This window comes from Anguilla anguilla, chromosome 1, assembly GCF_013347855.1.
Source record: "Anguilla anguilla isolate fAngAng1 chromosome 1, fAngAng1.pri, whole genome shotgun sequence".
Taxonomy (NCBI): domain Eukaryota; kingdom Metazoa; phylum Chordata; class Actinopteri; order Anguilliformes; family Anguillidae; genus Anguilla; species Anguilla anguilla.
In genome coordinates this window covers 40,299,743-40,315,458 of record NC_049201.1, presented here as the reverse complement: position 1 = coordinate 40,315,458, position 15,716 = coordinate 40,299,743, and the positions used below count along the sequence as shown (strand labels likewise).

Sequence of the window (15,716 nt, the reverse complement as noted above, 5' to 3'; positions counted from 1 at the left end):
ATGTTCTCCTTCTCCAATGAACTGTATACTGTACTGAACTGTGGCCTTCTCCCACTGTGGAAGCAAGAGCATGAAGTTGAATTGGATGGCTAATGGGATGAGCACATGGTGCGCACCCAGTGCTCTTGGGAGTTGTAGCTCATGTAGTGTCACCACAAATTGACTTAACTATTTCAAACTATTTCACAATTTTTTTCATAGAAAATTCTACCAGAAGGTCGCCCACCAAAATGGCTTGTAAGAGTGAATGAGCTTTACTCCACTGCCAAATTCTACCTGCATTTGGCAGGTGGCGGGTATTAATTTCAAGCCCTGATAATAAGAATGTTTTCAGTATGCGGTTTGCATAATGCACAATGGTCTTCTGTTCCTGATATAACTTAGGTTATTGGGAGTTCACTCCTCTTCATCCATGACCAAACTGAGAAGGCTGAGATGTGGCTGATCGACTTTGGCAAGACCACCGCCCTTCCTGAGGGACAGACCCTGAACCACCTGGTGCCCTGGCAGGAGGGAAACCGTGAGGATGGCTACCTCTGGGGGCTGGACAACCTGCTTCAGCTGCTGAGTTCTTTGGCTAAGGAGTGAACATTAACCCAGTCTCCTGGGTAACTCTTCATTGATAGTCTTTATTAAAGACAGTCCTAGTTTCCTTAGCTGACTGAGTTAGCAGGGGCATTCAAGGACAAACAAGGCCTTTACCTGAGTAACAGCCCACACAGGCAAGGTCTTTGTGGGTGCTGACTGTTACGGTGACAATAGTGCAACTGCCGCATAAAAAAACCTGCTTTCAATATTCCTCTCTCAAAGTTGGTCTGCTGCAACCTAAAGATACATATGTTATGACACATACATGGTCATCTGCCACTGGCATTCAAGGATTCAAAAAATCAAAGGGCTAGATTTGTACATTATAGGTTTGGAGATTGTAGCAAGATTTATTAAGTCAGTGTTCAGGACCCTTATCTCATTATTTCACATCATCGTTAAGGGCAGTAGAGATGCCCTTTACAGGATACACTCATACAATCAAACGTAACAGTTTTCAATTTCACACTAAATGCTGTCATTAACAGCACCATCCATGTGTTTATCACCAATGGATCCTGCCTTGTGCACATGTCCTTCCACATGCCCACCAGTACTTACATAACCATGACATAATGTTTAAAGGACTGCAAGCTAGATTTACCCACCAATTTATAGGGAATAAAAACAAAATGCTAATTCCTTACAATAGTTGCCTGTGTACCAACCCGATGATCTTCAGAACACAGAATGAATGCTTTAAATTGCTGCTTCCAGTTATGCTACAACTGGATGTGAAAGTACTCCAAGCCACATAAAGTAACGCTGACCTGCCCCCACATAAATAAGTGGGGAAATTGGGGGGGGGGGGGGGGGGGGGGGGGGGGATGGAGCAGATGGGACAGAATAGGACAGGCCAGAGATTTCCACATCCCTTCAGGCACCAGGGCTGTTTGACAGGTTTGGAGTGGCAGAGACTGTGTTTTTTTTTTGCTGTGAAGTCACAACAAAATGTCTGCCACAGTTCTTGCCAGTAAGGCTTATTCACAAGTCCTGCTGTGAGAGTCATGAATGTGAGAAAGTTATGACATGAACTGCAGATGATCAGCGACCACTTTTCAGAATAGTCCAAATGTATCCCTTTGCTTTGCTTTACCTTATAGGCCAGTTAAATAGCACTCAATATCTTTGAAGACATTTCCTAATGTTTACAATGTTTAACACTAAGGGCTCAATTTCACTTCAGGGCCAAGAAAACTGCATATGCAACCATAGACTTGATTATGATTTTCCTATTTTGTCTAATTATACAGAGATGTGCGTCTAAACTGATGTATGCTCAAAGCTTTTAACAGATGCAGGTTATAAATATTTTTGAAAATGACAGACTACCTATATTCTGATCAATATCCTGGGGCAAGGGTAAGGTGATCCGGCCAGGCATCTCCTAATGGCATTCCAGATCCCACAGACTATTGGTTGTTGTCAGTGAGAGATGCGTGTCTTCTCCCTTCAGTGCAAGCCCTGATTGGCTGGCAGGGGACTGGATCAGTGGTGGCACATGCATCAAGTGCTGTGGTCCTTGCGTGGGTATGGGTGGCACAGCAGTGACTTGAGAGGGACAATTTGTGCTTCCATATTAGGAAGCAGAATAAGGCAGGGGAAGGCGTCCATTCACTTGCAAATGGACAATATATCAGCGGTCACCCATTTGCCTTTCCTTTGGAAAATATGTGTGTATTTCCTTACAATGTGTCTCAATAAAATACAACAATGTCCTGTATTTTAAAGTAATGAAAATACAATGCCCCAAAATGAAATATAAAGTTGACATGTTTTGTAAAACACTATGGAAACATAGGTTTTAACTGTGCCCATGTAAACACATACTGTACAGTGTATCTTATTGCCTATATCCTTACTCATGTACTTCAATTATTAAACAATGCATTGCCTTCATTTTTGCAAAATCATTTTAAGATTTATCACTGCTTCAAAAAAGTAGCCTGGCTTTGTGGGGGTTGTCATAAAAGGGATGACAGCATGTAGCAGTCTACAAACAAGCAAATACAACAATATTGTATAGACTCAAACAGCAGTGTATTGACACAGCAATCTAAAACTAAATAATCATAAAAATCATTAAAATAAAATATTCACAGTAAGAAATTTTGGCTCTACATATAATTTTTTTTAAAGATCATATTTACTTATACTGTGAAAAATATGGAATGAGAAACCATTCTATATCATGAATATTGGCTCGGAATTGTTATGCATGGTTAAAAACAATATTCATTTGTATCAACAAATCCTTCCACAGATATCCTTATTGAAAAATAAAGAAAAGTAAGACAAGACCAGTTTAAATACGCTTATAATTAATGTTTTTTTATTTTATTTTTTTTAATTATGACATTTCTGAACACAGTACCCTACATTTGTTAGGTTCCTGGTAGAAACAATCAAAGTTCTGGTTTTACTAATTTTTCAGTACAGGGAATTTGGCAAAAAAAGAGAAAAAAAATTAGATTGTACATTAAGGCACACAAATCATCAATCCCATGTTGGACACATTAAAATAATGAACCATCCTCACGTGCAAAGGAAGTGTGGAAAGCCTTTGGAAGCACCTGTCCTGGTGGCTGTCTTACAAGTGTTTTATCACTCAAAGATCAATTAATTGCAAATCTGCTTAGAAAGATAAACAACAACACAAAAGAGAAGGACATAATTTATTTTTGCTGCAAATATGAGTACAGTTGTATTTAAAATTACATGGAGTATAGAGCATTTCTATTTTACACAGGTACAAAACATTCCTTCTCATTGAGTTTGATTCAAATTCACTATCAACTTTTAAGAATATTATAAAAATAGTTACAAAAAGGGAAAAAAGCCATTTAAGTCTAATCAAGTACACAAACTATAATATATAATAAAATATAATTGCATGGATTTAAAGAGGAGCACACAAGCCAGGCAAGGGGGGGAAAATACATTCAGTGAAAATTCTTTCACCGCACAAACACTGCATTCACTGCTGGTCTGAGGATTTTGGGCCCTAGGCAATCTTGTCGACCGGGGGGAGGGGGTTTTGCATTGTAAAATCCGTTTTACATTATATTGTTATGAAATACTCCGTTGTCGTTCCATTTTTAAATTACTACCGATAGTTTTGCGATAGGGCATGAATTCCGCATGGGGGCCCCCTGGTGGCCACGGAGGCCCTAAGCAGCCGCTTAGTTCGCTTATGCCTAGGGGCGGCCCTGACTGCATTTGACTAAACAAACAATAAAACAGCTCCTCAGTAAACTAGACAAAGGGGCTTGGTCTCAATAGCTTTCCACAGGAACAATTTTACAAACACCTGCTCTCATTCCATTTGTGGGTGGCACAGACGGTTGAAGGGGTCACACATAAACTAAAGGAATTATGCTTTCTAAAAAACACAATCCTACAGCTTCTGACTATGTTGACAATTTTTTATGTTATTTTCCATTATTTACATGTTGTTTCTATGCTATGCATGCTATTTTGCATGTGTCAGGTGTCAATACCATGTCACGCTAACCGCCATAAGCAAATTTCCACGACAGTGGTCATCTATCATAGGGGAACCCTGGAGACTGGAGAGAGTCTCAAGGGGTCTTCAGGTAAATGTCAACCATATTTCCCATTTGAAGAATCTGAAATATTTCAATATTTTATAAATCACACATTTTACAAATTAACATAAACAATCTCAACTCATCCTTAGTAACATTGCTAGAAAAACAATGACCAATTTAAATTGTATTAAATAGATACGTCTTATATAACTCCATTGTACACATTGACATTACTATTTTCAAATGTGTTAAACAGCTGGGGTCTAGTGGATTACAATTTATTGAGACCCTCAGCTAAAGAGTGGTAATTTCAGGGAGATTTAAGATGGAAAATTTAGGGACCCACTGGTTGATGGAAGCTGTAACACAGACCCTACAGTAAATGGAATCTTAAATACAGTAAAATTAAAAAATTTACATTTCTATTTTAATAAGGTACAAATTATCACTCCATTATACTGTTAAAAAACATCAAAACATAAAGCATAATACATGACAAATTTCTTTAAAAAAAAAAAAAAAAAGAATAAGAAAGCAAATAAACTCTTTGTTTACCTGAAAATAAAATTGTCAGGTAATCAACTGAAACAGTGCATTACTACAGTGTATTTTAAATGTGCGTGCTGCCCTCTCCTGATTTCTTATAGGCACTGCAGAATCATACTCTTCATTCCTGTAGTAGTGGTATCACAGAACAAATGGCAGTGATCATCTACATAAACCGTTTGGAAAACACAAATATAAAATATAAATACCATCATAAAACTATAGAACCGCTACATATATTGACAGTCCCATCTGAAGAATTCTAGAAAATGAGGTCCAGTTACAGATTTGAACTTTTGTTAAATTAACTTGGAGAATTTGTATGAATTATATCCTGAAGAGAGCGAAAAACTATTTTTTCGCAAAACAAAATTCATATTCTCTAGTAATGTAGGACCAAAGTGCCGAAATACAAGGGACCAAGTTTTAAGACCAATGCAACACATTCTAGAAGAGATTCACAGGTCCACAAAGTACTGAGTTAATGTGAATCACATGACTGGACAAATATGTATTCTCAGTGTATGCATAGACATATTATCATTTCAGAGTGCCGAGTCTGGGCATTCAGTCTAATAGGGCTGAAAGACTCTTGTTAAAGTATCTGGACCTATTACAGCTGGGTTCAGAAATGAATAGTGGTTGTATAAGAAAGCATTACCCTTGCATCTGCTACATTACATGGATACATTTCATTATCATTAGTTTTACCCAATACAAGTTAATGGTTTTTAATGCCTTTTTAGATGTATCCACAGAAATACACCACTTAATGGGCATTGACTGCACCAGGGACTGCTTCTTAATGGGGCAGAGCTGGCACCATCTGGCTATATTATCATTCACATATTGAGGCCTTATACAACAGGATGAAAAAGAAAACATGAGAAAAATATAAAATGAAAATTAATATTTCTATACGTAAATATTTTCTAAACTTTCCTAAGGCTATTAACTATTTCAACAAATTATGACATATTTCATTGAAACTTCCTTCTAGGAACATGTGATCGCATTAACAGCAGTGTCCATTTTGCATGAGCACAAATTGACACAAGAACTGCAAATATCACTAACTGCTTGCGGCCTTCGTGACTGTGGAAGCATATTTGCTTATGGAGGCGTCTAATTAAAATAATATTTAATGAAGTACTGTTTGCCATGCAGTAAAATGGATATATATATATATTCAGTGGATAGGGTGGAGTGCCATGCCCATTCCCAGGCCACTTTGGGCCCTCAAACTGGGAGAACTTTTGAAGATTGGGAATGTCAGTACCTTCCCAATCTTCAACAGTTAAGTAATCAGTTTAGTGTATACACAGGGAAAACAAACTTGCAACTTATTTGAGACATTATTATAGTTTTCAGCTACCATGGCACTTATAACTGCTGAATTAGAGTTGGCAAAAAGAACTGTAGGTATTCTGTAACTCTTAACTGAGAAAAAGCAATACAATAAAGTTCAAATATAATATACAGTATAAGCAATGTTTTTCTTAATAATTACCAATTTGACAATTCAGTGTTTCCTTGTGTTAAAATTACTACTATGATACATAAATATATTTCCTAGTAGATGTAAATACATTATGCATTAGATTTTCCTAAACAAAATATATCATTTGCCTCAGGTCTGTCATCCCTGAGTAAATCCTGACCATATCCTGCCCACTATTTACAAAGTGTAAACATGGTCATCTTTACCCAAAAGCAACTAAAACAATCCAAATTAAAGAACCAAAATTAAACAAAACCAAATAAAGAGCACCACTTTGAGCCAGGCAACTGCAGTGAACAAAGTACATCAGACTTTTATTTCTGACTTAGTGTTTCTCACAGCAATGAGAATGAATGTGCTGACTGGATGGAGCTCTCATACAGCTGATACAAGAGTTTCTATCAAAGCCAGGCAGCTCTGATAGCCCTGAGCTGATGAAAGCATTTCTGGGTGTGCAGGGTCGTGTGTCAATTGTGTTGCATTTCTTGGGTCGCAGTTCAGTGCTGGTAGCCAGAACTTGGCATGGCTGTACTTATTGTAACCAGGCAGCAGTCTGACCACTATCTTGGCATAGAAACAAATAAAGAACATAGCATAAACTACAAAAGTATGCATTACTGGCTGACTGAACTCTGAATTCTCTTGTGGTCTGTCACTCTTCTGATGCTGAAGTGGCTGGAGATGAAGGTCCAGTCTCAGCTTTCTTAAAAAAGTACTACAAAAAGTAAACAATGAAGGGATTATGCTATGAGAACAAAAGAAACAAGTAAGGACAGATAAAATACAGAAACATTTGTTAGGTAGAAATGTCTGCTTTCCCCTGTTCAAGCGTTTCTGAGGTGCGGAGTGGTTCCAGTGGTGCTCTCCCTGCGTTCTTCAGTGCGTTTTCACTGTGCTAGATGGGTGTGACGCTCAGGTCCTCAGAGAGAGAGAAGCCCGAATCCCGATCGCGGCAAGGTTTCTCCAGCCGGCAGTGCCGCTTGACGTCCTCGTGACCGTAGCTGGCGTGCCGTTTCACCAGCGGCTTGGAGAAGCCGGTGGCCCTGGCGCCCAGGCCAGCCCCCGAGGTGGACGGGACAGAACTAGCGCTGGGCTCCGGGACCTTGGCCGGCAGGGGCAGGCTCTCGGCCTCATAGCTGTGCTCGTCGTAGGCGTAGTTGACGTTGCCGCAGGGGAAGCTGTGAAGCTTTGCCAGGTCTAACCCAGCATTGGGTCCCCCCAAGACCTCTGGGGGCCCCTTGCGAGTCAACAGGCTGGGTGGACCCTGAGGACCGCAGGGGAGGGGGGCAGAAAGCACACCCGGGCAGGCCGGGGAGCTGAGGGGTGGGGAGCTGCTGCTACCATCCGATCCAAAGCCTTCGTGATCCGGGACGGCTGAGGCTGACGGGGTACCGGACAGGGGCATGGACTGCGTGTGGGACAGCGGTTTCTTGGCCCGCCCAAAACTCTCCAGCATCCATGATCCGTAGGTGGGGTTCCACAGGTTTTTGGTCTTGTTCTTCAGCTTCTGGCTGCTGGAGGTGGGTGGGGCCGTGGGGCAGGGCGGGGGATCCGGGCTGAGCCGCGGCCCAGGACACGGCACTGGGGGCGGGGCGGCTTCTGCCCAGGCGGTCTCCGGAGCCTCCCTGTGAGTGGCACACTCCTGGGGGGGCTGCAGGTGGGGTCTGTGCACTTCAGGGACAGCAACAGGGCTGGCAGGCTGAGGGGGCATCTCCGGGGACAGAGACGGGGCCATGAGCAGCGGGGTCCCTGACCCCTCAGGCCGGGTCACTGTGAGCCCCTCCTCCTCCACCACTGGGCCATATTCCACAGGCAGGGGTGTGGTGATGACATCAGGGTCCTAGAACAGAGAGACAGACAGGGGTAGCATGAGAGCATCAATAATTCATACATAATCTGAACAGCTACAGAAATTTACAGAAATCTTCAGAAAAATCATTTTCATGGAAAATGTAATTAAATGTAAATATAAGGTGGGAAAACACATCAGATTGGCCATATGGTCAAATATTTAATTATTTAAAAGAAGAATAGGAGGTAAGTAATCCAAATTGTGCATTTGCAAGCCTATTTTGTCACGTTTTTCATTGATTAATGCTGTTTTCAGTGGAGTCTTATATAATTCTTTTCTGACATTTTTAGTTTGTAATTGTAATTGCACAGCAAAGACTTTACAAAGCTTTTGTATGGTTGGAAAATTGGCAGATATTTTGGTTCCAGGCACTTATGGAGTACAATCTTTTTCGATCGAAAACTTGTAACACTTAAGTAAGTAAGTAATGTCAGCCTTGCACTCAGGAGTAGCCATCAGCAGCACAGACTTCAAGAAGGCTGAAATGCCTTTACGTTCTTTTGGCCACTAGTTCTGTGTTTGCTTATACAACTATAGCTAATATTTTTTTTGGAAATAAGGCCGATTCCAAGCGAAGCACAGAGAGGCACTGTTCCTCCAGACTGTACCTGAGTGCAGTAGTTAATTCTTTCCAGGATAGTGGAGAAGTTGGGTCGATGCTCTGGACAATGCTGCCAGCACTGGGTCATGATGCGATACCTACCATGGAAACAGAGAAGCAAACGGTGGTTTGGACTGGGAAGAAGGGAAATCCCACCAAGCTGAAGGCTGCTGCCAAACACAGGTCTGAAAGTACTTAACATGGGGGGCAGTGAGGCATATCTAATAAAATGGCAGGATCATCTGAGAACTAACCATAATTAGTTTTCTAGTTAAAAGCATCTCTTGTAGTTTGACAAGCAAATGAAATATCTCCTAAAATAAACTTTCTAGCAGTTGTTTTGACTTTTAAGTCTCACTTTGCCACCGTGATGACACAATTTCATGAAATTACTGAAATGTTGGCGTTCAACCCTAAGGACCAGGGCCAGCAGCAAACTGGGGGTGTGGCTCCGTGAGCAGGTCAACGTGAGCAGGCTTTACTGTGAGGCTGGGCAGTGTGTGATGCCATAGTGAAAAAGACCACAAAGGCTTCCGAACAAGTGTCCAGGCAGGAATGATTTTTAATTTTGGTGCCTGAAAAAATGCCAGCAATATTTTATAATTCCAAGCAGCTATTGCTATTGTTGCTATGGCAACAGTGGTTTAGTCAGGGTATCTTGCACAGGCCTTGAGCAGCTCTTGCTAGTGTTACTATAGTAGCAGTGTCCCATTCAGGGCAACTTGCACAGGCCCAGAGCAGCTCTTGCTGTTGTTACTATAGTAACAGTGTTCCATTCAGGGTAACTCATATAGGCCCAGAACAGCTCTTGCTATTGTTACTATAGTAACAGTGTTCCAGTCAAGGTAACTCACACAGGCCCTGGGCAGCTCTTTGGTGGGTCCATTCTGCCTCCACTAGTCACGAACTCCAGCACTTCCTGGTTGGTCTTGCATGGGTATGGCATGTAGCCCAATGAAAATATCTCCCAAAGTAGTACCCCAAATGACCTACAGAGGGAAGCAAAATACAATCAACAACTGCACACCAGACAATCCACGGAAGACAGAAAACAGTCTGGAGTTGCAAAGCATTGAATAACCTGCAGTGGCAGGCAAAGCAAAGGCAGCTTCGGCGAAGTGATTCCTCATTATTTTTCATTGGGAGCTCAGATTGTCAGAGTGGAACTGTGCAACTGGGCAATACAAAAACTACACCCGTGTTTATCGGTCACAAAAAAGTAATCACTACACCATCTGAAATTCTTGGGTTTAAAATGCTGTCACCATGGTGTATTCAAATTATCAGATCAATTGCAGGAGAGAAGCAAAATTCCTTGCTTGCTAAATATGAGGAAATCCAATGTCAATGTCTTGTATAGTTTTACAAATAAATATCATTATGTCATTAGATTAAATGAAGGATGAAGGAGCACAACTTGTCAATTCACTCTGGAACTTTTCCAGTTAATGTCCAGTAAAAGCACATGACAGAAGCACCGTACAGGTGTGAGTATGTTATGAGAACAGGCGCGAGTACGTTCTGACTATAGGTGTGTGCATGTTCTGAATTTGTACTAAGTGAAAAGTGAAGTGGACATTACCAGGTGTCAGTCTTGCAGGTGAAAATACCCTCCAAGAAGGCCTCTGGTGGCATCCACTTGACTGGCAGCATGGCACGCCCTCCCTTCCGGTAATAACTTGCCCTGCGGAGATGGGTAGGCAGGGGAAAGAGATATACAACTCACTGTGGAAAAACACAGTTTTGCTTCTGATTCTACTTGCCCCAAAAGCATCGCAATCTCTGCTATCCAGCTGCTTGAGATGACTATGACTGGCACTCCAATGTTGCTAGACAAAACTGGACTGGTCCTATGAAGACAGGGCTGGTCAGTCAAGATTCCTCAGTTTACTGCTTCATTATTTCCTCCCAGTCATATAGCAGGTGCTTGCAGCTGGCCTCAGTGAAAGATACTCCGCTCGTCGAATAGGTGGTAGTTCTCTCCTGTGTTACCTTTAGGGTCAAAACTAGTCACTGGCTCACAGGCTAGTGTATCTGAGCAATGCAATGCCTTCAGATGTACAGCAGTAACTCAAGAAGCACAACTGGTGATTACAAATTATAGAGAAAAAAGTATATTCTAAGATATAAACACATTGAGAATTGATGTTTGGAACTATAAAATGTTCATAACTAAAAGATGTGTGAAAATACCAAAATTTGAGGAATTTGAATCCTTTGTTGATTGGAATTATTACTAATCGTTAAATAATTACAAACTTTACTTAATTACTGTTTTGACTTATTTTAGTAAATAGAGAGTGTGCTGTTGTTTTGTAGCTATACATCTTTTTGAGTTTAATTAAAGTTTAAATGAACCAATAATCAAATCAGTGATTATTACATCCTAATTAGAACATTCATATTCTCTGTGCTGGCAATCCTTTTCAGTGACCTGCCATCCTTGGCTTCTTTTGTGAACTATTTGAATTTGATGTGGCCATTTGTTTTATGCTGTATGTAGCAATAGTTACAAGTCATTCCCATTTGTGTAATATTGATAGTCTTTTGAACTTTTCATCATTTCTTAAATGCTTGCTTTAGTGGATTGGCAATAAGAAAGAAAAGAGATTAATGTTCATAAGGCATAATTGTTTACAGGTAGTACACTACATTTTATACCATTATTGTAATGCCTCAGCTTCCAAACCATTTTGGCACAAAGGCCTTAGACTAGTTAAGCAGATATGTGTATACAACACATAGCACTTTTTCACAACAGAATAGTGGTTTTCTGAACTAAACTAAAGCCATATCTCAGGTGTGGACAGAGCATGTTGCTATGAAAATGGGCCAGATCAGAAACAGTGAAACGGAGAACCCTTCTGTCTGAACTTTTTGCCTGACACAAGGCCTGCTATGCCAAAAGACCCATGTCCCACACAGATGAATGAGCTCTAACCAGCTGACCCCAGAAGGCAATGGTGTCATTGGAAACCGGCGTGTTACACTGTTAAGACAAGCACAGTGCAGCAGACCATTCTATAGGGTGGTATGATGTACCTGTATATATCACGAGCCATCCCAAAGTCTCCGATCTTTGCCACTCTTCCAGGCCCAGGGCAGGTGAGGAGGCAGTTGCGAGCAGCGATGTCCCTACAGCGGACAAACAGCTGCCATTACTGACTCCCTCCTGATTTGCTCCCTCTTCTTCCTCTAGGCTTGTTGTACTGTATAACTTCCTGGGCCCTCCAAACATATTACACACACTTGTGAAATGGAAGGGGATCATGTCGCTTTGTCTGGCACTTATTCCAGAATTAGGGACACAAAACTGAATAGTTACATGTCACTGATATGTAATATGAAATGCCATGGTTTCTCAGGTAATACTGTTTGACATATAAGAGGACTGTTATACTGACAAGGCTCTAGTGAACAAGATGCAAACTTCCTAGGAGTTATAATTACCATTTTAAAAATGTAAATAGCACATTGGGCACAATTACTGATTATATATATATTGGTCAGTAATTATCACAGTTGTATGTATCAACACACTTGGGTAAGGAGGAAATTGTCCATATAATTATGTACATAATGTAGGATGATAAATTAGACTTTTTTTAAATCTTAATAACAAGCTTGAACACATGCTTTGAAATATACATTACACTTACACAGTCCTTGTAAGAGCATTTATTAATTGCTCCCACAAGAGCACCCACACAAAATCAACTTGACAAAAAACAGCATCAGCATCAAGTAGGGTAGGGTGGAAAGAATTACTAAAAATATATATTTTTCAGATTTCTAAGAAGACTGTGAGCTAGATCATCAAAGAGAGACAACTCTCAAACTTCTTCAACCCATAAAAATACAATTCTGTATTGGAAATAAAAATTATTCAGTTACATGCACATCAGTTAAAAAAAGTACATAGCCTATTTGTACTTGTTTATATGTGATGTAGACCACATGCTGTGATACAACAGTATTTTCCAAAAGTTAGTTGGGTATCATGCCCTGGTAAAACTTTGGCTTGGCAACAATTCATTGCTATGGTGAATACATTGTACCGCTGAAATGGGGGGAAGTGTAGAAGTGATTGCAACACACAAAATGCTGTCTTGTTCAAACTTTTATGAACAACAAAAGCAAATCTGCTACATTATGCTTACTGTTTCTACTGTGTCATTATGCTTACTGTTTCTAGGTATTCCCAAACACCTGCTGGACTGGAATAATCCAAATTATATCATGCACATAAAAATAAATGCAATGTAATAGTAGATAACAGTAGACTCCTAAATATGTACATTATAATGCGACCAAGAACAGTATGTTTCACAGAACAAAAGAACAGTCAATAAATTAATATTTATATATGTCACAAACCATCTTCATACTCAAACAATTCATTCAGTGTTGTGGTGGTCTGACCTATAGGTGAATGATTTAAAAACTGGATTTTCACATGGAAAATTAACATACTTTCTGTAAAATGTATTCGTATACACTTTATGATCATGCTTCATTGCATGATCATTACATGATAAATGAGGCCTGTTTTTCCTAGCAATGCAGTGTCATATCCACCATTGTGAGTGGAATATACATTAGCCTGTCAGGGACCAGATCCTATGGGGTCTGCTATTAAAGGGGAATTGCACTTTATAACACTGCTGCTTCTCACGACTGATATTGTCCTTCTAATGAATGTGTCATCCTTCATTTTTCGATTATTTATTTCATTTTAAATGTCTAACATTAGAAAGAAAGACCTATTTTTTTAGCGCAAGTCCACATAGTAGTAAGGGTTTTTTCTTCTTCAATTTCGTTTTGCGGCAAAATCGAGAAGAAGCGAAGCAAAACATTCCGTTAACTTGGCGTTGAAACTGAACAAACTAACATTCTTTTGTTTGATGCGATATTGGTGTAATAATGAGGTGCGTTGTACCAGGTTGTTATAATGCCCCCGTTAACCTTCCCTTGAAAGCACATTTTCAGTTTTCCACGCGATGCAACTTTGTGCCAGACATGGCTGGATGTAATCAGACACCCCAACATAACAGCCGAAGAAGTTCGCAAACGAGGACTAATGCAGCGACCACTTGAAGCCACCGACTACCAAGGCGACCGTCTGAAGCCTGGAGCTGTACCCACCGTTTTCCCATCGTTGGTCGAACCACTCGAAGTAGGTACTAAGCGGGCTGGCAAACGCTATCGCGTCTGTCTGTGATACATAGGATGTCTGTCATGGTTCTGTGTTTCTGTCTCTGTTTTTCCTTGTTGGGCCGCCAGATGGCGGCACTTCTGTTTTGTGTCCTGCTCGTTCCCCTGTTAATTGTATTATTGCTTTCAATTAGTTTATTATTGTTTCTGATTGTGTCTCGTTGTTCCCACCCTGTCCTGGTTTGATTATTAATTGTGCCCTCCTGTGTCTTGTTGGTTTTCAGTCTATTTAAGTTCTTTGTCCCCTTGACTTGGATGTTGGTTCCTTGTTTCTTTGCGTATGTACCTGCCTGTTGTTTTCCTGCCTGAGTTTCTTGATGTCTTTCTGCCTTTGTGTTTCTGCCTGTGCTTTTCTGCCTGTCTGTGTCTGTGTCTGCCCTGCCTGTTCTGTTTTTTTTTATTTTTTTATTTTTAGAATTTTTGGATTTTCTTCTGTTTTTTTTTTTTTAATATAGAGTTGCCCCGTGTGGCCTTTTGTTTGTTGTGCATTTTTTGTGTGGTAAATGTCTTTGTTTAAACTTTCCTTTTGAGTTCCTGTATTTTTTTCTACTCTGCATCTGGGTCCTACAGATGACATGACAGAAGGAACAACCTCAAGGGGACAAAAAACTTAAATAGACTGAAAACCAACAAGACACAGGAGGACACAATCAACAATCAAACCAGGACAGGGTGGGAACAACGAGAGACAATCAGAAACATTAATAAACAAATTGAAAGCAATAATACAATTAACAGGGGAACGAGCAGGACACAAAACAGAAGTGCCGCCATCTGGCAGCCCAACAAGGAAAAAGAGACAAACACAGAACCATGACAATGTCTACGGTAACAGTTAGATAGCTTGCTGGCTGTTATGAGGTTGCCACCATCCATTTATTTCGTCCTCAGACATTTTCGGTTGCGCTAGCTAGTAGTACTACAACACTATTTCTACGACCAACCTAATGTTATTGTCTGCAGGTACGCCCCCATCAGAAGTCGCGCAATGCTATGCATCCTCGAGTTCGACACTAAACTGCTTGGGTCTACTTCCTGCATTTGTAAAGGAAAACAACAAAACAGCGTAAAATATTAACATAATGAAATAACTAATCAAAAAATAAAGGGCGACATTCATTAGAAGGACAATATCAGTCATGAGAAGCAGAAGTGTTATAAAGTGCAATTCCCCTTTAAGTCATATCAGCTGCTGCTCTGGTGCACACTAGCAACAGACTGACCTGTGGATGAAGTGGTTCTCCTCCAGGTAACAGCAGCCAAGAGCGATGTCCCGAGCCATGTGCAGAAGGTCCAGCATAGAGAGGGAGGAGCTCTGGCCCTGGAACAGCACACAACTGAGAATGTGCAGAACAGTGATGTCTCTTCATGTACACCCACACACCAGCGTGCATACACACATACACATTAGAGCATAGCAATATATAATGACAGGAAGAGGCCATTCAGCCCATCTTGGCTTGCCAGTTACCTACGGTCTATAGAGTATCCAGTACTGCATCAAGCACAGGCTACCCAAGGGTCTCTGCATACTAATCTGCAAACTGTGCCATGCAGTGTTGTAGTCCTGAAAAATTGGTTGCAGTTCATTGTGTTAATCCCTTTTATGATTTTAAACCCACAATCAACTCTCCCCATTAGTATGACATGCACATAAGTGTACACAGACACACAAACTTACACGCACACGCACTTACGATTCTGGGGCGGTTCTGTCTGAGGAAGCTCTTCAGGTCACCTCCAGTCATGAGCTCCAGCAGGATGAATCGGGGGAGGATCTGCAGGCTCACCCCAATGCACCGCACTATGTTCTGGTGGCTGAACTTACTGTGGAGACAAACGCATGTTACTGAATACAGGAGG

The 15,716-nt window shown here is 40.8% G+C and overlaps 2 protein-coding genes across 2 annotated transcripts in view; one reads left to right on the top strand and one right to left on the bottom strand.

Moving 5' to 3' along the window:
• itpka (inositol-trisphosphate 3-kinase A) overlaps positions 1-875 on the top strand; it is a 28,735-nt gene extending 27,860 nt beyond the window's left edge. The window contains exon 7 of the mRNA XM_035392555.1: positions 385-875. Coding sequence (XP_035248446.1) covers positions 385-588 — 204 coding nt within the window. The 3' untranslated portion in view covers positions 589-875. The remainder of the gene's footprint in view (positions 1-384) is intronic.
• A 5,283-nt stretch (positions 876-6,158) lies between these two features.
• ltk (leukocyte receptor tyrosine kinase) overlaps positions 6,159-15,716 on the bottom strand; it is a 69,900-nt gene continuing 60,342 nt past the window's right edge. The window contains exons 22-28 of the mRNA XM_035418450.1: positions 15,551-15,680; positions 15,077-15,174; positions 11,682-11,774; positions 10,222-10,323; positions 9,494-9,628; positions 8,647-8,737; positions 6,159-8,026 (exon numbers count right to left, since the gene is read on the bottom strand). Of these exons, the coding sequence (XP_035274341.1) occupies positions 7,082-8,026; positions 8,647-8,737; positions 9,494-9,628; positions 10,222-10,323; positions 11,682-11,774; positions 15,077-15,174; positions 15,551-15,680 (1,594 nt within the window). The 3' untranslated portion in view covers positions 6,159-7,081. The remainder of the gene's footprint in view (positions 8,027-8,646; positions 8,738-9,493; positions 9,629-10,221; positions 10,324-11,681; positions 11,775-15,076; positions 15,175-15,550; positions 15,681-15,716) is intronic.